This window comes from Candoia aspera, chromosome 2 (assembly GCF_035149785.1).
Source record: "Candoia aspera isolate rCanAsp1 chromosome 2, rCanAsp1.hap2, whole genome shotgun sequence".
Classification (NCBI taxonomy): Eukaryota; Metazoa; Chordata; class Lepidosauria; order Squamata; family Boidae; genus Candoia; species Candoia aspera.
The window spans coordinates 153,827,430-153,849,391 of record NC_086154.1 but is presented as its reverse complement, the minus strand read 5'-3'; the positions used below and the strand labels follow the sequence as shown (position 1 = coordinate 153,849,391).

The 21,962-nt window shown below is 43.6% G+C and overlaps 1 protein-coding gene across 1 annotated transcript in view; it reads left to right on the top strand.

Moving 5' to 3' along the window:
* The first annotated feature begins 1,632 nt into the window (after positions 1 to 1,632).
* The window catches only part of LOC134490976 (complement C3-like), a 98,834-nt gene continuing 78,504 nt past the window's right edge, over positions 1,633 to 21,962 (top strand). The window contains exons 1-2 of the mRNA XM_063294379.1: positions 1,633 to 1,718; positions 20,779 to 20,971. Of these exons, the coding sequence (XP_063150449.1) occupies positions 1,648 to 1,718; positions 20,779 to 20,971 (264 nt within the window). The 5' untranslated portion in view covers positions 1,633 to 1,647. The remainder of the gene's footprint in view (positions 1,719 to 20,778; positions 20,972 to 21,962) is intronic.

The following is a 21,962-nucleotide window of genomic DNA, read 5'->3' as shown; positions in this document are numbered from 1 at the left end:
TCCTCTTCTCTGCTCTGCATTCGGCCCCTCCCAAAGCCATATGGACGTTTCCTATATAGATTTTCATGAGACGTCTAGTTCCATCTTAGAAACTTTCTTTTCCTCAAATCTTGAGATGTATGGTTTTTGAGGTATGGCTCAGGAGGGACCGAGGGGATAGACCAATTTCTACATGACCCAAATTTGGGAGGAGTCAAAAATAGTATCTGCCCAGGGCCCTACTGAATACCCACATGCAATTGTTCCTCAAGTGAAGATTATAAAATATTCCATGCCTGAAACGCTTACCTAATTTTGTAAACCAAATCTTTTCATATATCACTTCAAAAGAAACAAGTATCTTCAAAATGCCAATGCAACTTTAACTTTGGGATTATGGAATATCAGATGCAAGCTTTCTCATCCCTGTGCTTGGTTAAGATTGATTTCAGTTTAGCTTAAGCCAGGAATTTTCTGTCCTTTTGTTGTCCCTGACCAGCCCTCAGGAATAGCAAGCTTGTTTTTCTGGAAAATACTTTCATCCTAATCATGCTGATTTTGTTTATAGTTATGCACACATTCCCATTCGTTTGAAATAAAATGTTCACAAATGCATTCTTGTAGTTTGCTGATTTTAATTGTCCTTACTTGAGTCTGAATGCTGTAAATATTGTACATACGTGCAGAGATAGGTAGGGGAGTAACTTGAAATGGGACACTGCAGTAGCTTCAAGGGTAGTGGTTGGGAAAAGGAAAATGGGAAGACCGAGGGCAACCATATTTGGTCATAAACTTCCAGGTAACTACAAGATGACTGCAAAGAGATTCAGAAACCTCTAGCTCTCAAAAACTGCCCTTGCTGGCACTGACAGCAATCCACTAGAGAGAAAGGGGAATATTGTTACTGTCTGAGTGGTACTGTCTTAGAAGAACAGTCACCCAAGATGTTCCCAGCCATAAAAAGAGTAAAAAGGTAACTGCAGTGAAGCACATTCCTTTACTGCTTGCTTGCTTATTTATTTATCTGTTGAGTCATTCATTTCTTTCCTCACTGTGCATTGTCTGCTTCACGAGACACTCCAGCCTGTTTACATCTATAAAAAATAGTTAAACATATGATTAGAACCACATCCAAAAATCTTCATCCAAGTCCCATTCCACCAAACCCCCAAGCAGGTGCCTCCAAATAAGTGGCACTTCCTGTTCCAAAAACCTGTGGAAACAACAGCAGCAGCAACACTGCCTTAACAGCCTTCCTATGATCTGTTTAGGGACAGACTTTGGGTGAGTAGCTGTACCCCAGAACTGGACTAGCGTAAAGCCCCTTCCAAATGCGTGCATGAGGGAGGGAGGCAAGATGAGTGAGTTCCAGATCCCAAGATAAAGGGATATTTGCAGATCGTATCACCTGCTAGCCGAATATCAAGAACAGATTGCACAAAAATGCTATTTAGCAATTGCACTGAACACACAGAGAGAAGACAAATAAACCACTGTGAGTTTTAAGACACTGGTTAATTTCCTCTGAAATTCCCTGGTTGCTCAAGCTCCTCCCCCTCCCCGTGCACTGATTAAACCTTCAGCAGTTGCAAAGGGGCTTGGCTTCGAAGCAGGCTCTCTGGATAAATACTGGAGTTGTCGCCACCCCTCCTGCCCCTCGGGACTACCATGGAGGGGATGGCTCTCTATCTGGCGGCTGCCCTACTGATCGTTTTTCCGGCATCTTCCCACAGCAGTCTGTAAGTATCTTAGGCATTTCAGCAGCGGGAGCAAAGCAGTGCTTGGAGAGCCTTGGGAGACTTCTCTTCCGTGGTGTTCGGTGCTAAGCAGAACCGTCAGGTCCAAGGCTGTGCTCCTTTGTGGATGCTTCAGGGTGATGAATTTCCTTGCAGGTGGCCCCAATTGTTTTGGAGCTTTCTCAGAAAATTCAGCATCCTCCCATGACAGGAGTCAAAGTATTAGGATAATCAATGAGTGAAACTATTCTCCACTGGCTGCTTTTCAGATAGGCTCCTAAGCTTCTGGCTTAAAAAGTTGAGCACTTGGCTGTCTGGTGGTAGCTCTGACCTGAAGAACTGTCCTTGAAGTGAAGATTCTCTGGACAAACATAAAGTCCTGTCGTACGCAGTTACGGCTGGGGACCATCTAAATTACCACCATTGCTTAGCATACTATTTTTGAAGAGCCACCAACTTCCAGGAAACAATCAAGCTGGACATCTAGAGAACAGTCAACCCTCATTGTTTGTTTCTGATATGTTCAAGTAAACTTTAACCATCATGGCTAGAATCTCTGACATAGAGATTGGCCTACCTGCCTGTTTTGAAAATGTATTGTTTTGCTGTGCGCACCTATACTGGGAAACCAGGTGTGACTTTCCAACAGGTGTACAGTATGTACATCTAAATGACGTATGAGTGATAACAGCAGTGAGGCTGACTATATTTCTCGGGTCCCAATATGGAGAACCAGCTACTGAAAAAAATAGAGGAGGAGGAGGTAGGGAAAGTGCTTTGTCAACATACTTAGTAACTCTTATTGCAGGAAAGAAAGATAAACGAGTCCCACTTGAGAATGCAAACACATTCTCTATAGGTGTAAATCAAAAGGAGGGCCATCCAAGAGAGATGAATGAATTTTTTTAAAAAAGAATTTTATTAAATTTCAGAAAAAGATAAAAGATACAGAAAAACAAAAAACTACAAAAGAAAAGAAAAAGAACTAAAGAAGTGTGAAAAAACAAGAGAATTTTTTTAAAATAGATTACAAAAAGAAATGACTTCTGACTTTAAACATCAAGGATATACAGCAATTTTTCATAATCAATCCCTTACTCGATATTAAACCAAAATCACATTTCTATAAGCCAACCCCTTAGCACATTATAAAAATCACTAAATACCAATTCTCCCTCACCTTATATTAAAAAAAAGAAAAGAAAAAGTATAAATCACCTAACCAACCTCCCTACCCCAAGATAACAATTACTTAATTATGCTTTTCCTACTACTATACATTCCTGTCTACTGTAATAAAGATCAAAAATAAAAAGTGTGTAAATTGTCTGCCATTATAATTAATACAAAAATCATGAATATTTTTTTTAAAAACCTTAGTAGTCTTAATCCCAATCATTAACAATAAGTAAAATGATCCAAAATACCATCTAGATCAATATTTTTAGCCCCTTACCCCACTTCAAAATAGACCAAAGCATTTACATATCCCCATAATAAACACAGAGCTATTTTCTTAAAAAAATCAAACAGCCCAACTGCTCTCCTCACAAACACAGTCTTCTCTTCAAAAAACCTCCCATACATGGGCTTCCTGTGGGAATGGTGGACTGAATGGATGGGCCCGCTGGTTCGGCGGGCGAAACTGACAGCAAGGTGGATTTTCCAGCTCAAACAGGTCTTCCTGAAGCTCGAAAATGTTCTCCGGATCAAGGAGAATTCCAGAAATCACCCCATTTGTTCTCCGAAAGGCTGATTGTAGCCAGAAGATTGCAAACTGAGCTTCACATTCACCTGGTACGATCAGCTGGGAGGCACAGAATTTCACCATTTTCCAAGCCACGCTGTAACCTTGACACTAAGTCCAGCCACCCCACTTCTTAATCACCAATTTTCAGGGTTTTTTTTAAGTATATGTACCCCAAGAGAGGCTTTCAACAGTGAGGAGAAGCTGGTTCTTTTGGTGCCTAAAGTTATTTCTGGGATCACTTCTTAAGAAAAAAAACAATTATTTTTAAGTTTTGGAATTTGTTTTCCTTCTAAAGGAAATTAAGATTGAGACTAAACAATTGTTCTCCTGTTAGTACTTTTGTGTTAAATTCGAAGATACCAACCTTTTTCCCATATTGAATCAGCTAATCAGTTTCCTGTTCACTTTCCCTTGAGAACTGTCTGCTATCTCACTCTCACTTCACATAAACAAACTGCCGACTTTCACTTTTCATTGATTAAGCTTCTAAGGGAATTTACTGTGTGAGACATGAAGGATTTTAGACAGATCTTTTCTGAACTTCACCAGGATTTCAAGCAGATTTCCTCTGATTTTTATTGTGCTTTTATGCAAGACATATGGGACATTGTAAGATCTAAAATGTGTCTTCAGGCTGGGGATGTGGTGGATGAAACTGAAGAATTTAAGAGTGACAGAAATGACTTTTCCAAGACTGAGAGTGGAATTATTTGCAAGATGCTGGAGGAGAATTACAGAAAGAGCTTGGAGAAAACCAAGGGAGAGAGTGACCTGCAAGCAATTGATCTCCTGGTGGAATGCCAGGAAAAGAATCTGGAATCTTTGAGGGCTGGGGAGCAGTTGGACTGGCTGATTTTTCTAAAAGGGAAGCTCTGAGCATACTGTGGAGATATTTAATTGCTTTGGTTTATTATGAAGTGGGATAAGGGTTGGAAATTTTTTATCTGGTTTGCTTTAAGGATTTGACTGATGTTATTTGCCTTTAAAGATCTGGATTTAATGTTAAGTTATTAAAAATGTTGTATTAGGGTTAAAGAATGTTGGTCAGATTATCATCATTAAAATTGTTGTAGTATTAAGTATCTTCAGCAAAGGATTGTTACCTTGTCGTGGTGCTGGAGCTTGAGCACCTCAATGATGCCATGAGCTAAACCGTGAAGGGCCACCCAAGACGGGAAGGTCATGACAGAGAGGTCAGACTAAATGCAATCCCTGGGGAAGGTAATGGCAACCCACCCCAGTATTCTTGCTGTGAAAACTAAATGGATCAGTACAACCAGAGATATGTCGGTATACCATCAGAAGATGAGACTCCCAGGTCGGACGATGGTCAAAATGCTACTGGGGAGGAACAGAGGATGAGTTCAACTAGCCCCAGATGTGATGATGCAGCTAGCTCAAAGCCGAAAGGACGGCTAGCGGCCGACGGTGCTGGTGGTGAACGGCGAATCCGATGTTCTAAGGATCAACACACCATTGGAACCTGGAATGTAAGATCTATGAGCCAGGGCAAATTGGATGTGGTTATTGGTGAGATGTCAAGATTCAAGATAGACATTTTGGGCGTCAGTGAACTGAAATGGACTGGAATGGGCCACTTCACATCAAATGACCACCAGATCTACTACTGTGGACAAGAGGACCACAGAAGAAATGGAGTAGCCTTCATAATTAATCGTAAAGTGGCTAAAGCAGTGCTTGGACACAATCCAAAAAATGACAGAATGATCTCAATTCGAATTCAGGGCAAGCCATCTAACATCACAGTGATCCAAATATACGCCCCAACCACAAATGCTGAAGAAGCTGAAGTAGAGCAGTTCTATGAGGATCTGCAGCACCTACTGGACAACACGCCTAAAAGAGATGTTATTTTCATCACAGGAGACTGGAATGCTAAGGTGGGCAGTCAAATGACACCTGGAATTACAGGTAAGTATGGCCTGGGAGAACAAAACATAGCAGGACAGAGGCTGATAGAATTTTGCCAAGACAACTCACTCTGCATAACAAACACTCTCTTCCAACAACCTAAGAGACGGCTTTATACATGGACTTCACCAGATGGACAACACCGAAATCAGATTGACTACATCCTTTGCAGCCAAAGGTGGCGGACATCTGTACAGTCGGTAAAAACAAGACCTGGAGCTGACTGTAGTTCAGATCACGAACTTCTTCTTGCACAATTTAGGATCAGACTCAAGAGATTAGGGAAGACCCACAGATCAGCTAGATATGAGCTCACTAATATTCCTAAGGAATATGCAGTGGAGGTGAAGAATAGATTTAAGGGACTGGACTTAGTAGATAGGGTCCCGGAAGAACTCTGGACAGAAGTTCGCAGCATTGTTCAGGAGGCGGCAACAAAATACATCCCAAAGAAAGAGAAAACCAAGAAGGCAAAATGGCTGTCTGCTGAGACACTAGAAGCAGCCCAAGAAAGAAGGAAAGCAAAAGGCAACAGTGATAGGGGGAGATATGCCCAATTAAATGCAAAATTCCAGAGGTTAGCCAGAAGAGATAAGGAATTATTTTTAAACAAGCAATGCGCGGAAGTGGAAGAAGACAATAGAATAGGAAGGACAAGAGACCTCTTCCAGAAAATTAGAAACATTGGAGGTAAATTCCAGGCAAAAATGGGTATGATCAAAAACAAAGATGGCAAGGACCTAACAGAAGAAGAAGAGATCAAGAAAAGGTGGCAAGAATATACAGAAGACCTGTATAGGAAGGATAACAATATCGGGGATAGCTTTGACGGTGTGGTCAGTGAGCTAGAGCCAGACATCCTGAAGAGTGAGGTTGAGTGGGCCTTAAGAAGCATTGCTAATAACAAGGCAGCAGGAGACAACGGCATCCCAGCTGAACTGTTCAAAATCTTGCAAGATGATGCTGTCAAGGTAATGCACACTATATGCCAGCAAATTTGGAAAACACAAGAATGGCCATCAGATTGGAAAAAATCAACTTATATCCCCATACCCAAAAAGGGAAACACTAAAGAATGTTCAAACTATCGAACAGTGGCACTCATTTCACATGCCAGTAAGGTAATGCTCAAGATCCTGCAAGGTAGACTTCAGCAGTTCATGGAGCAAGAATTGCCAGATGTACAAGCTGGGTTTAGAAAAGGCAGAGGAACTAGAGACCAAATTGCCAATATCCGCTGGATAATGGAAAAAGCCAGGGAGTTTCAGAAAAACATCTATTTCTGTTTTATTGACTATTCTAAAGCCTTTGACTGTGTGGACCATAACAAATTGTGGCAAGTTCTTAGTGGTATGGGGATACCAAGTCATCTTGTATGCCTCCTGAAGAATCTGTATAACGACCAAGTAGCAACAGTAAGAACAGACCACGGAACAACGGACTGGTTTAAGATTGGGAAAGGAGTACGGCAGGGCTGTATCCTCTCACCCTACCTATTCAACTTGTATGCAGAACACATCATGCGACAAGCTGGGCTTGAGGAATCCAAGGCTGGAGTTAAAATCTCTGGAAGAAACATTAACAATCTCAGATATGCAGATGATACCACTTTGATGGCTGAAAGCAAAGAGGAACTGAGGAGCCTTATGATGAAGGTGAAAGAAGAAAGTGCAAAAGCTGGCTTGCAGCTAAACCTCAAAAAAACCAAGATTATGGCAACCAGCTTGATTGATAACTGGCAAATAGAGGGAGAAAATGTAGAAGCAGTGAAAGACTTTGTATTCCTAGGTGCAAAGATTACTGCAGATGCTGACTGCAGTCAGGAAATCAGAAGATGCTTAATCCTTGGGAGAAGAGCAATGACAAATCTCGATAAAATAGTTAAGAGCAGAGACATCACACTGACAACAAAGGCCCGCATAGTTAAAGCAATGGTGTTCCCCGTAGTAACATATGGCTGCGAGAGCTGGACCATAAGGAAGGCTGAGCGAAGGAAGATCGATGCTTTTGAACTGTGGTGTTGGAGGAAAATTCTGAGTGCGCCTTGGACTGCAAGAAGATCAAACCAGTCCATCCTCCAGGAAATAAAGCCAGACTGCTCACTTGAGGGAATGATATTAAAGGCAAAACTGAAATACTTTGGCCACATAATGAGAAGACAGGTCAGCCTGGAGAAGATGCTGATGCTAGGGAGAGTGGAGGGTAAAAGGAAGAGGGGCCGACCAAGGGCAAGATGGATGGATGATATTCTAGAGGTGACGGACTTGTCCCTGGGGGAGCTGGGGGTGTTGACGACCGACAGGAAGCTCTGGCATGGGCTGGTCCATGAAGTCACGAAGAGTCGGAAGCGACTAAACGAATAAACAACAAATTAAGTATAATAGTGGACAACTTAAGCTTTTTAGTTTGATTCTTATTATAGTAGTCAGAAACGTATAGAAAAGTGGTAGGAATGGTTTAATTATATATGTTTATTTTTTGGATGGGAGAAAGAGGGTTAAAGTTTATTTGAAATTTTCTCTTTTTATTTTAATATAAGGGGGAGGAGTAACTGTACTTAGCGATTTTTATTAAGTGTTAAAGTGGATTATAGAAATGTGGTGTTTTGAATTTAATATAGAGTAAGAGACTGATAGTTGAAATTGCTGTATATCCTTACTGTTTAAAGTCGGAAGCCATATATTTTTGTAAAATTGAAAAAAAAAATCTTTTTGTGGTTTTGCACTTTTTGTAGGTTTTTTTCTTTTTTGTAGTTTGTTGTTTTCTCGTAGTTTTTACTTTTCTTCTTAAACTTAATAAAATTTATTACAACCCCCCCTATGTAATAACTGTAATGGTTGCCTATTCTAAAACACCATCAGATTCATGAGCAGGAATTCAAAGATATCTGATTTATTAAAGAATAGTATGCAGGATCACAGAGAAAGCTGAGAATGATGAAAGCGCATCAAATTCAAACTAAAAACCCTCGGTGCAAATGAAATCCCTCCCCCTGTAGAATCTTCTCAAGTTCACAATCCCAGGTGCTGCTAACGGTTTCTGATGGTCTGCGGGAAAAGGCCTTGAACAGAGAAAATAACCCAAACACATTCCATTGTACTGATTTTGCATACAGAGCTTGGTACAAGGTCTCACAGCAGCTCCCTCCCAAACAGAAGCGCGCGCGTCAGCGCCATGGCATGTGAAATGTTACAATGTATAAACTACATTGAATCAGTGAACATGTCAATAACCCCTTCTTTTCCATAACATTCCATCAGAAAGTCAAATCACTCAGGTCTTGCAACTCAATTTCTCCATTAAACTTCAATTCAGCATTGTCAATTTCATCCAGCATTTCAACAGAGGTCTCAATCTCACTCTTAGAAGAGACATTTCCATTGCTGTTAAATTCTTCAGTTTCATCAACAACTTCCCCGACCCCCACATATTTTCCACAATGCTCTGAATATCTTGCATAGTGCCTTGGTAGGAATCAGAAAAAAATCAGCTTAATATCTGCTTTAATATCTCAATGGAAGTCAGAGAGAGCCTGGCTAAGATCCTCCATGTCTCATGCAGTAAATTATGGTGCCCCCTAGGTACTTAACCTGCAAAAGTAATGGAACATTTCAGAACTGAGTTAAGATAACAGACAGTTCCCCAGAGAAAACAGTGGCAGGAAAGTGAAAGTTCAGAATGGCAGATTCAATGGGTAGGAAAAATGCTAAAATCTTCAAATTAGCAACAATAATATACTCACAATAAAGAGAGAGACAATAATATATTCTCAACCCTCCTTAGTACTGGATGGAGAGCAAAATCCAAAGCTTGATTTTTTTAAAAAAATTAATCACAAAAATAATGATAAGCACCAAGAGAGATCATTTCTCTTTAATGTAGAAAGCCTCTCTTAGGGTACAAATACTTAAAAAAAAAAATGGGTGCTTTAGAAAAGGGGTGGCTGGACTTAATGTCCCTTTAAGGCCGCAGCACGGCTTGGAAATGGTGACATCCCAGCCTCCTGGCAAACCCTTACCTGTCAAGCGCAAATGCTGTTTACAATCTCCTGGCTGCAATTTGCCATCCGGAGGACAAATGGGTCAATTCCGAGCATTTTCCTTGATCCAGAAAAATGTTCCTGGGCTTCGGGAGGAACCAGCCTGAGCCTGAAAAAACTGCCATGATGCCAGTTCTGTCTGTGGAGCTCGCGGGCACAGCTGTTCAGTCTTCCATGTCCTCACTGGACGAGAGATGAGCAAATCTCAACACTGTGCTAGACAGGGCTTTTGTGAGGGACCTGAAGTGGAATCCAAATCCATTTATTGCTTTTAAAGGAACAGAAACCTAAACATTATATCTAGAAATAGAGGGCAATGTTTGAGCCCTTTACCATAGGGCCCTGCTTCCTTTTCACTTTAGGAAGGCAATTGGAGGGGCAGGATTGAGGAGGGGAGTGGTATTGCGAAGGGTGAGGTTTGTGATTTTTGGAAGGCCTCTCCCCACCTTTTCCCTCCAGAATTTGAGCATTAATGGCTGGTTCCATGTTCGGGTTTCAATAAGAAGAAACTCAGGAAGGATTTTGTTGGTTTTGTTTGTTTAATAGTAAAGAGGGACTTTATCTCCTCCCTGAGGCAAATTACACTGGATGAATGGTTGGATAATGCACATATCCCTTACAAACGCTGCTTGCTTCTTGTGCGGTGTTCACACTCCTTATTGCATGGTGGTTGATTGTGTTATTGTAATGGGCTGACTGTTGTAGCCATATATATATTACGTTATATTCTTCACATCAATCCATTGGTGTTCTTTGGAACCACTCCATCCTCCTCCTCTGGTCCGGGTCTTGCAACCAGCAGGCAGGAAACAGGCAAACTTTGCAGAGTCCAAGGGGGCTTAAGCTTAGGAGGAGAGTAGACACACAAAAGAAACAACAGGAGAACGACTGAAGCCAGATACAGATGGCTGTCCTTGCAGGAACTCCTCTCTTTCAAAATGCTCACCACCAAACTTTTCTGGAGAGGTAGCAGCCAGCCAGCCACTTACTCATGATGGAATACACTTCCCTCTCTTTTCAGCCAAGTCAGCAGAAAGGCTTTCCAAGCTGAGTGAGAGAGAGCTTGCAACCAATTAGTTCTCAAGCTTTCCCAAGCACCACACAACACAAAAACAGGGCACACACAAGCCTTTCCCTATGTCACCCATCAGTTTCAATTCAACGCTAACATGTTTTACTCACTGTTTCCCTTTGTATTCTAATAATAAAAGAAAAGGAAAAGATAAAATCCCAGGTCAGTCAAAACACACTCCTTCTCCCAAATCCCATCAAGCACACGCTACTGAGGCACATACAGTCTTCAGTTCCTTACTTGCAACTAGGAAATCCGACAAACAGCCCTGATTAGCAAAGAGCAGATTTATACAAACTTACCCACACACAAGTGGAGCCCAGTCGGGGTTGCCATTTCCCTCAACAAATACAGAGACAAATGTACACAGACAAATACAAACAGAAAACCGTTACAAATACTTACATAAAGAAACCTCTCCCTGGCCTGTCCACTGCTCGCATTATTGCAAAGTCAGGCACCGCGAAGCTTAGCGTTCTCCCATGCAATGGGAGTGGATATTCAGGCACATTCGCAAACTGTCGAGTTAACGTCTCTCTCCCAAAACACAATCCATTCTCCAAGGAACGTTTAAAACAACAGATCAAAAAGTCCTCTCTCCCATTTTAACTAGGGACTCAGAGGGAAAACAGGAATTGTTGTGGTCCCCCAGCCTCCTTTTCTAAATCACTCGCATTCATTCCCATCAATCGGGATGTCTCTCTTTGCTTCAAATGCTTTCAGCTTCTCTGATCCCCTCTGATTGCTGCTATAAGCAAAGGTGCCTCTAATTTAACTTTCCTGTCTTTCTTGCTTGAACACCAGCATAGCTAGTTTGGTGTGGCAGTTAATGTCCCGGCCTGGAAACCAGGAGATGGTAACTTCTAGTCCCGCCCTAGGCAGGGAAGTGAGCTGGTCTTTCTCTCAGCCCAACCCACCTCACAGTGTGGTGGTTGTGGGGAAGACAGAAGGCAGGAACCTTATATATGCTGTGGTGAGTTGTACAAAACAAAGGCAGGATATAAATGTAATAATGATAAACATAATTTAAGGCTCTCTGTGGAAGAGTGAACCACAAATCCAAACAAGCCCGCTGGGTGCAGGGGGCCAGGTGCAGAAAACTACAAACCAGCTCCAGAAACAGAGGCCTGTGAGAGCTGGGGGGGGGGGTGAGGGGGGAAGAAAAGCCCATTTGCGAGTCTCTAGAGGAGTGACAAGGGTTCTCACATGCAAATAGGCTGTTATTGGCTACAAGACCTGAAGACCTGGGGGAAAAGGAAAGATTTAAGGAGCTAAGTGTGAGAGGGGGGGTGAAGAGCATCCCCTGAAGGTGCCTCAAACTCATGAGAGAAGAAAAAGGGAGTTAGCCACAGGTGGGTGACCGGACCCTGAACCCGTGGGGCTGAGGATATGCGTGTTAGATAGAGCCGTTTAGGTTAGGAATTTATAGCTGATTGTGTAGAGTAGCTGGCGTCTACAAAGAGGTGTTTTGAGTGGGATTAGCCTTTGAAAGGAGGAAGAGATAAGGATGGCAGAATCATCCCGGACACATAAACACATAAACCTAGTAACTAACTCAAGAATGCTTGGGAAACAGGAAGATTGTGAGCTGAGCCCTCGAAGGAGGGGGAGGATAGTTAGGGTATAAAGGTTTTGAGCTAGCTTTGTTCTTGGTTCTTTCCTGCACCTGCATGGAGGGAACCCGCCTTTGCAAATGCGTTACAAATAAACTCTTTTCTCTGTATCATCGAACCTTGTGGATTGGAATTCTTTTGGGAGGTTTTCCCGCTGACAATTTGGCGAGCCAGCCAGGAGCCTGAGGTTCAGGACCGATCCAGAGGGGTTGCTATGAGAGGGTAAGTGGCCACCACTTCCCGTTGTTGAAGTGTCCCTGTTCGAGACCCCTCGGGACCGCCTGCCCAGGTTCCTATATAGAGCGACGATCCAGAGAAAAGAAGCGAAGCCCGACTGTTGGAGCAGCGGGTGGAGAGGCACCCAGCGGTTGGAGCCGGGGGTGGAGAAGTCCAGCTGATTTGGAGATCAGTTGGTGGGACCAGTCGTGGACCCTGACGAGGGTCGGAATAGGTGAGTTGTAAGGCTCGGGGAGTCGTGACTGACCGTGGGGCCCATGTGTGGGTGGTTAAACAGTCGCAGTTCCTGCAGGTAGCCGTGAGAGTCCGGTGCCTCAGGTCGGCTGTAGTGTTCCCTTGGGGACGGGTTTAGAAGGAGTCAGACTTTAAAAATAGCCAGCGTCTGCTGGGAGTCTGATAGGATCTCGCTGCGAAAGAGAGGGCTTAAAATTCGTATCCAGTGTGGGCTGGAGTCCTCCTATTTGGGGCGAGATCAGGAAGAGACCGGTCAGTCATGGGGAAGGCACAGAGCAAACTACCTAGGAGACTGGAGGCCGGGGTTGGAGCCCCGAGCAGAGGGCCAGATCCGGATGTGCCCTTAGGACTGGTTATAAACCAGTGGAGCATGCCATGGCTGAAAAGGTATACCAGAGGATTAGAGAAGGTGATGATGATTAAGCTGTGCACAAAACAGTGGCCAAAATACCCATTGGTCGATCCCGAACGTCCCTATTTTTGGGATCCCAATGGGATGTCCGATGGGTATTGGATCACTCAATTAAAGAACTATATTGTGGAACATGGTCTTATGGACCAGGTCCCTTATGTAGAAATCTGGTAACATGTGTCTTGGGAAGGGCCAGACCCGCCCACAGGCATTTTTGTAAGTAAAGAGGACAGCAGCGATGAGGAATGCCTTTTTAAACTCGTCTCGATGCCATAGGTTGAGGTCGGACTTTAAAACTAGCCAGCGCTTGCTGGGAGGCCGGCCCGGTTTTGCCCCCGACAGTCAGAGGCTTGAAATTGCTGGAAAGCAAATCCAGCGTGGGCTGGAGTACTCTACCTTGGGTGTAAAACAATCAGAGGGTTGAGAGGGGCTAGTGCTGATCAAGGATCAGGGTGAGAGAAGGCAGTAACCAAGATGGGCTGAGGAGAGTATAGAGGATCTCTCAAAAGAAACAGAAAAACATAAGCAGGAGGGCAGGATCAGGGTAGCAACAATAAGGGAGGTTATGGAACAAAGGGAACACAGCAGGATGCCGCCACTCAGAGATGAGGAAAGTATCGGTGTGGAAATGGCGGGGAAGAAGAGAACTGGTAGAAATCAATCCTGGGAGTCCTTCAGGACTGTCAGAATTTGTATGAGTATGTGAAAATGTTTTCCGTTTGTAGGTAGTTGCCTGTGTATTGGTATGTATATTTGTTGAGGGAAATGGTGCAGAGTGGGTGTGTGTGCTCATGTGTGTGTGTGGCATGGGCATCTGTCCTGAGCTGAGGAGAGAAAGTCTGAAGAGGGAAGGAAGGGAGAGAAAAAACTATGTGAGCTTGTCCCTTAAGGAGTTAAACGTGAGCCTGTCCCTTTAGAGGAACTGAACTCCTCCACAGTAAAGGGGGGAATGCTTCAGGTTTTTGGAATCCATAGCCCTGGCCAGGCTGCGGGTCTTCCAAATTTTTGGCTTTGCTGTGAATGGAAGGACATGGGATTTGATTGTGCCATGTGTTCAGTGCTGTGAGTAGGTGACCACTTTGATTTGTGTGGAAGGGAATTGGGTAAAAGTGAATTAAATAAAGTGAAGGAGAAATAAGAATGAACTTGTGATGTTGAGATGACTTGAGAGAAAGAATGCCTATGGGGTGGTACACAATTTTGGAAAAATATGGTTAGAGAGGGGACTAAAGGGAAAGAAGTTTTTCCCTGTAATAACACCACAATTAAGCACCGGAGAAAGATGGTTTGTGGATGGGTCAAACAAAGTAGAAGAGGGAAAGAGGAAGTTGGGTTTTGCGATTGTTGAAGGGAATGGGGAAGTGATAGAGAGGGAGCTTCGCCTCCGAGTTGGTCGGCGCAGCAATATACCAGCTCATCAGAGAGGCCATAGCCCAGGGGTGGTGGGAAATCGGTGGGCATATAAATGGGCGAAGGAGGCCGCTGGCCAATTGGAATTACAGATGGTGGCGGTGCCAGTTTTGGACCCTCCAGAGAGCCCGGTCTGGAAACCCACTGAGCAAGAAAGAAAAAGTTAAGAGAGGGGGGTTGCAGAGAAACAGAGAAAGGATGGCAAACGGAAGGAGGGGTAGAAGTGGTATCTCCCGAGGTTATGAGGGGAATTTTGGAGAAGGTACATGAAAGAGGACATTGGGGAACCGATGCTTTGGTAAAGGCTGTAAAACAAACATATTGGAGTTTGAATATGTGGACAATTGCTCATAGTGTGTGCTGAAAATGCTCAATCTGTTTAAAAGTGAATAAAAAGGCATCAAGAACAAGGGAAGCTGGAGGGCGACCGTTAGCCTCCTGGCCGTTTCAAAGGGCACAGGTAGACTATACTGAGCTGCCAGAAAAAGGGGGGTGCTGGCGGAGCCCATAAATGAACAGGGTGTTTACAGGGCAACCCCAGGAAGAAAGAAAGAAAGAAAAAGAAAGATGACATGCCTTGTTTGTAGCTCAAGGTTTGCGGCCCCAAAGAGGGGGAGGCAGGGGGAGTTCTCGGAAGATTGGGTCGAGGAGGTATCCCATGGAATGGAGAGCTCGGGAAACAGGCAGGCACAAAAACGACCTGGAGAGACGCAGGCTCTCTGGGGAGGGGAGTTGAGTTAAATCACAATAGGGCAGTTGAGTGTGGATTGTCTCCAATAGGCCTGGGAGCGGCTAGATTCATCTTGATGGGAGCTATCGCCCTTTTAATAAAGCATTCCTTTCTCCTGGCTGAGAGGCAGGGAGGAAGAGCTTCTGTGTTCCTGCAGGGCTGTGATGGATTGCATGTGGCAACAGCCTGTTGAGGCATTGGTGTGCAGTTTTCTTTTAGAGAGCATTTGTTTGTCTGAATGTGTGCGTATATGTAAGGTTGAGAAACTGTTTTGAGTTGTGAAAGGAGAGTTGAGAGATTGTGTGAGTCTATTCCTTAGGTTTTGTGTATGTGTGTCGTGATTTATGTAATTTGAATGCATATGATGGGAAGTTGAAAGGTTTTTGTCAATCCTTTCCCATTTGTTTTGTTTGTTTTAATTGTTTGAGGAGTATGTATGTTTCATTATTTGCCCAGTCTCACCCAAACTCCCCCCTTCAGTCTGCCTCTTGCCTGCTTGTTACAGGCCTGAGGATCCAGATGAGGGGACAGAAGGGTGACAGAGGGGAGGGGCAATGTTTTTACAGAAGGTCCTTTACTCCCCCATCTTTTTAGGATTCTTCCTTCTGCAGTGCCTTTACACACATCAGAGAAGTTTCAGAGATTTCTCGTTCTGCTGTAGAAGGAAATGATTACTCCTCTTGTGAAAAAGGGGGGGGAATGTGGGCAGTTTCAGAGAGGCAATGACTCAGAGTGAGGGGGGGGGCACCCCTTTGCTCTCACAGCTCCACTCTGCTCTGCCCCTGGCATTCCAGTTTTAGAAAAGTGTGTTTTTTATAAATTTTATATGGCTTAAATTTTAATCACTCCTCAACATAGCACATGATGATAAAAACAGGAGAGAGAGAGAGGGAAAATTTTGGACAATGTATGGTTTTAAGTAGAGCTTCCATGGACTGGTATGATCTATCTGAATTTTTGTTTTTGTTTTTGTTTTGACAATTTTGGTTATGGAAACAGTCCAAACACTAGATGGGCTCTTATATCAATGCTTTCTTTTTGTTGTGATTGTTTTACAAGTTTTGATTTTAAGGAAGTTATTGGCAAGAAAGTTAGTTTTATCCAAAGTAGTGTTTAAATATATCCAAAACTACACCTACCAATCTAGTCACATGGGACAAACGCTTTGGGGGATTGTGTGACTAGAACATGGACACAGGCCTTTGTGGTAACAATACTAAGTCTCTGGATTGCTCCTAAGAAAAGACTAGGAGTCAATCCATTTGAGATGGGTGACTCTATCTTGGAATTCTTAGTGGAGAAGTAGGAGACATGCATGCCATGGGGAAGAAATTTGTCTGCAAGTATTTGAAACAGTTATCTGCGCAAGTCTTGTCCTTGTCTCCCTATCTACAGGAACACAGAGTCCAACTGTTGGAATAGCAGACGCATCCTTTTAAGTCTGGAAATCAAGATATCCAGGCGGAGGGGAGTCAGCAACTGAGTTGGGAGAAACTCTAAAGAAGACACTGGTGTTGCCAAATACTGCTGGACACTGGACTGTGCAGAAAAAAAAAGAAAAAGAAAATTGCGCCTGAACTTTTGTCTAATACCTTGTAGTTTTGATGACCATACGAGTCCGTGAACCTGGAAAAGAGAGTCACAGGGTTCAAGGGAAGCTTTGAAAACTCAATTTAGCACAATAGGGAATTTCTATTTCCATATGAAAAGGGATTAGGATACAGTTCTGAAATCCAGCCTACCTGTAGTATGGAACTACGGTTAATCCACTGGTATGGATTTGTTAGCCTTATGGGCTGGTGCCTATAACTCACACCATCCAAGAGATGGAAGCTTCAGTTAAACGGCATTATCAACAATGGGGAAATGAGAACCTGGGAGAAGATGATGATTGGAGCTGGCTATGGGACTGGTTACCAGTGTTTGGGTGGATAAAACAGCTTTGCTTTGTGATTATAGCTGTAGTTTGCTTATGCATATTAATATGCTGTTGTATTCAATGTGCCCCTGCATGTATTCAGATGGGGAAAGGATTGTGTGACAGCTTGAAGTGGAGGACGGAGCGTTAGATGTTGCTTGAGTTTGAGACAGTAAGGAAGTAAGAGAAAAAGGGGGGAATTGTGAGAGGGGGGGTGAAGAGCATCCCCTGAAGGTGCCTCAAACTCATGAGAGAAGAAAAAGGGAGTTAGCCACAGGTGGGTGACCGGACCCTGAACCCGTGGGGCTGAGGATATGCGTGTTAGATAGAGCCGTTTAGGTTAGGAATTTATAGCTGATTGTGTAGAGTAGCTGGCGTCTACAAAGAGGTGTTTTGAGTGGGATTAGCCTTTGAAAGGAGGAAGAGATAAGGATGGCAGAATCATCCCGGACACATAAATACATAAACCTAGTAACTAACTCAAGAATGCTTGGGAAACAGGAAGATTGTGAGCTGAGCCCTCGAAGGAGGGGGAGGATAGTTAGGGTATAAAGGTTTTGAGCTAGCTTTGTTCTTGGTTCTTTCCTGCACCTGCATGGAGGGAACCCGCCTTTGCAAATGCGTTACAAATAAACTCTTTTCTCTGTATCATCGAACCTTGTGGATTGGAATTCTTTTGGGAGGTTTTCCCGCTGACATAAGGAATAGTTACTCTAGGAAAACATAGTGCTACAAACATAGAGATAGGCATGTAGACACAGAGCATAGACATAGAAATTATAGGTTAAACAAGACAGAAATAGTTGTAAGCTTATAGTAATAGGAAGAGAGTAGAATAATATAGGTAGGGAAACAGAAGCAAGTCTAGAATTAGCATTACGTTTAGAAGTAAGGAATAGGAGTCTACTTTTGCAGAATAAAACCGTTTTTGTGGGCAAGACAAATGCAGTCACTCAAGGGCTGAGAGGAGAGGCAGGCAGTGTTGTGTTACTGGATAGTCTCTAAACCTCAGGTGGCAAGAAGATGATGCTGGGCTTCTACCCATTTCTGTTCCGATAATAAATGCTTCTGAAGGTGTCTAAGTTATGCCGTATAGTAAACACGACCCTCTGTCCCTGGGAGTAACCATTGCATCAAACGCACTGGAGCACTTTGTTCTGCCCGGAAGAAACTGCTGCTGCCTGTGCACTGTCCTGGCCGACACCAGTCAGAGGAGACTTCTTTGATCGCGGTGTGTGAGGGATGGGCCGGGCGCAGACTTGGATTCTTAGCGAGAGAAAAGCAGGCGTGTGCGTGGCTTGAGCAAGGCCCTGGGCTCCCGTGCCGATCCCTAAAGTGTTGGGTGCTGAGTTTGAATGGGGTGGAACGTGCAAATTGGTGGAAGACATGTTGAGAAACCTTGCTAGCTCTGTTCAAATAAGCCAAGAGACAAAGTCCTTCCCTCAGTCTGGGAGTAGTTTCCTACCCCCTGGAAGAGACTGCGCCTGATGCCCCATAAGCATCCACGTTCCGGCCTAGTTTTCTTCCCACGTGAAGCAGACTTCCGTTTGCTAGCTCAGAGAGGTTTAGAATGTCCTTATCGTTTATCTCCATGCTATCCTCGAAAGTATTGTTCCATGGAGACAGAGAGTGCCGTTGTCTTTTTCTGTTGCCCATCAGTCTGTCCCCCTGCTTCCTCTTGCCAGCCCATGTGTCCCCCGTGGAAAACGATTCTTCGTGTTTTCCCTTGGCCTTGATGGGAGGGAGGGAGGCAGGGGAGGCCCCTGGAGAGGTGATGGCATGAAGAGAGGCAGAACGTTCACATGCATGCCCTTCGGCTGCCCTGCCCTTGCGATAAGTGCCCAAACCCGGGGTCCCTCTCCTGAGAATTTAATTGAAGCCTGAACACAAATGTTGATAGCAAGGAGTGATGGAGAGGGAGGTGAGAGATGATGAGACTGCAATGCTTTCCCCACTCCCAGCTGCTGGGGAGGATTCTGAGGCCCCACACATTGAAAGGGCACCATGCTGGGAAAAGGTGGCTTCAGAATTTACTCAAGGAAGGAGGGACTGGGAAGGAAAAGGAAGAGGCTGAGTGAAAACAGAGCAGACAGACAGGGAAGGCAAGTTCAGCAGTTGCACCCAAACAGCATTTTGCCTTCCTCCAGTTTTCTCCAACAGCTGTTCTACAATCAGTTGAATGACAGAGGCCCTAGATTGTAAAGCTACACAGGTCTTACCAATCCGTATTTTCCAGCTCTATTTTCCATCCCTAGATTGTAAAGCTACACAGGTCTTACCAATACGTATTTTCCAGCTCTATTTTCCATCCCTAGATTGTAAACCTACACAGGTCTTACTGTCAGAGTGCACATTACCAATACGTATTTTCCAGCTCTATTTTCCATCCCTAGATTGTAAAGCTACACAGGTCTTACCAATACGTATTTCACCACGGCCTAATTGGTAGAACTAGGAGCTCCCTGCCTGCCTGCCTGCCTGCCTGCCTGGAGGCTGAGGCAGATCCATATTTAAAGATATGAATTTGCTAGATCCCTGTGTGAAAGCCATGATTTACTGGTCCTTAGTTTCTGAGGTTGATTCTAGTACATCTGTTCTGTAATGCTGCAGTATTGAATGCATTCTGATGCGTGGCTTAGGGCAGGGGAAGCAACGTCACCTGAATGGTGAGGGGTCTCAGGAGGCTATGTGGTGCTGCAGTGATGTCACTGAGAGGAGTTGGCCAACATTTCCACCTCATGTTAGGCAAGGGAGGGTTAAAGATGGGAATGGAAGTGGGAAGTGGGAAGCAAACCAATACTATTTCCACCAGAGCCCTAAATCCTGAAAAACAGCTTGATCTCACTTTGTCAAAATCCAGCCATTTTGCAGCCAAATTTCAGCAGCATAGTTTCAAGTGCCTGGGTCTGCAGATGGGATTACTGGAGGACTGCATGCAGGCTGGGGGGTGCCTGACCTTGGATGAAGGCACAATTCTACGTCTGTCTGTCTGTCTGTCTATGGTATTTATATGGCCGCCCGCATCATGCAATGTGACTCTGGGCAGCGTACAAAGCAACCATAAAAACAATTTAAAAAACTTTCAAAAGTACAAAAGTTCCTATTATTCTAAAAGGCTACGAGAGAGCATCGGATTATAAACAATGGAGCCATCTAATCAAATTACCATTCCCTTGCGATCCCCAGGCCTGTTGACACAACCCCATTTTAAGGAATTTCCGGAAGGTCAGGAGAGATGGGGCCGATCTCAAACCCTACTCTTTCTGAAACAAGGTTGTCCTTTTTTAAGCTGCAAGGGGACACTGCATTGTTCATTATTCTGTGTACATTCCATTCCGCCCTATCTATATCATTGTCCATAGCACTTTTTTATTTATAAGGGATCTGGTTTTGATGTCAGCAGTGAAAAAAGCACAGAAGTTGATCACATAACAATACAGTACAGTTTACAGCACAGTAGCAGTAATGGTCAGTTCCATTTTATAACCAAAAAACAACACCCCTAAATCTCTTTTAACTGATATAAAAATGCAATACGTTTAGTCATTTTTCAACTGTATTTGGATGCTTTCTGGGTCACAAAAGAGCAATTCAGGTGTGATCTTAAGCCATTTATTTCTTCACCTTTCTAAAACAAGACAATATGGAGATACCTCATCAAATCAGAGTTCTCCTATAACAGACTAACTCAGGCATGTTCTTTTCCTCTTCTACAGCTACACCCTCATCACCCCTGGTGTTCTGCGAACAGACACAGATGAGAAAATTGTGGTGGAGGCCCACGGAGAAAATGCTCAAAAACAGCTTGACATCTCTGTTCACGATTTCCCGCAGAAGCAGAAAACCTTGTACCAAACCCAAGCAAATATGAATCCAGCGGAAGGCACGATTGTCACTCCCACTATAAAGGTGGGTGTATGGTGATCATTGCAGTGGAGTCAATTGAATCCCTGCAAAAAATCAAGCTAGAATCCTGTTCAGCCTGGCCTGAGAGGAAGTCCCATGCACCCTTGTTGGCAGAGTGCTAGAAAGCATTTGGCCCAGGAGAGATCAGAAAAGTCACACACCAGCCATTTCTATACAAATAAATGTATTTACAGAAAGCACAAAAACTTATTTACAGGCTTCTGCATTCTCACAGGCTCTCTGAGACCTGCTTACTCTCTACAAGTCTAAAGAGAAGGAACTGAAAAACTAACAAACTGCCCTCACTTCAGGCTATTAACACCTGAAAAGAGGACAACTAAATTCAATCTCTTCACCTGGCCAAAATGATTAGTTACCATAGTAACCTTAATCTGTAGCAGAAAACAATATACCAAACACTCCCCTTTTTATGCTACAGGATGAGATGCAGACCAATTTGCTTTGTTAACTCTTTGTGTCTTGGTACAGCAAGAGGTTTGGTTAAAATATCAGCAATCATGTCTTTTGATTCACAATATTTTAATATTTCCCCTTTGGCTATCATATCTTTGGTATATTGATATCTAATATCGATATGTTTTGTCCTATTCTTGCAGGCTTCAGATTTTGCCATAGCAATGCAAGCTTGATTATCCTCATAAACAGTTATAGGCTGGTTCACTTCCATGCCTATGTCTTTTAACAACTGTTTAAGCCATATAACCTCATTACAGGTTTGTGTTAGAGAATAAAACTCTGCTTCTGCAGTGGAAAGAGCAACAAATGTTTGCTTTCTAGAATGCCAGCCTAAGCTTGACCCAGCAAATTGAATTAAAATCCCAGAAGTGGATTTCCTGTCACTGGGATCTGCTCCCCAGTCAGAATCAGCAAAAGCCTGCAACTTCTCTGTTCCACAGGCATTTAGCTTTAGGCAATAATTCTTTGTTCCTTGCAAATACCTCATTAACCTCTTCAATGCTGCTTTTCCAGTAGA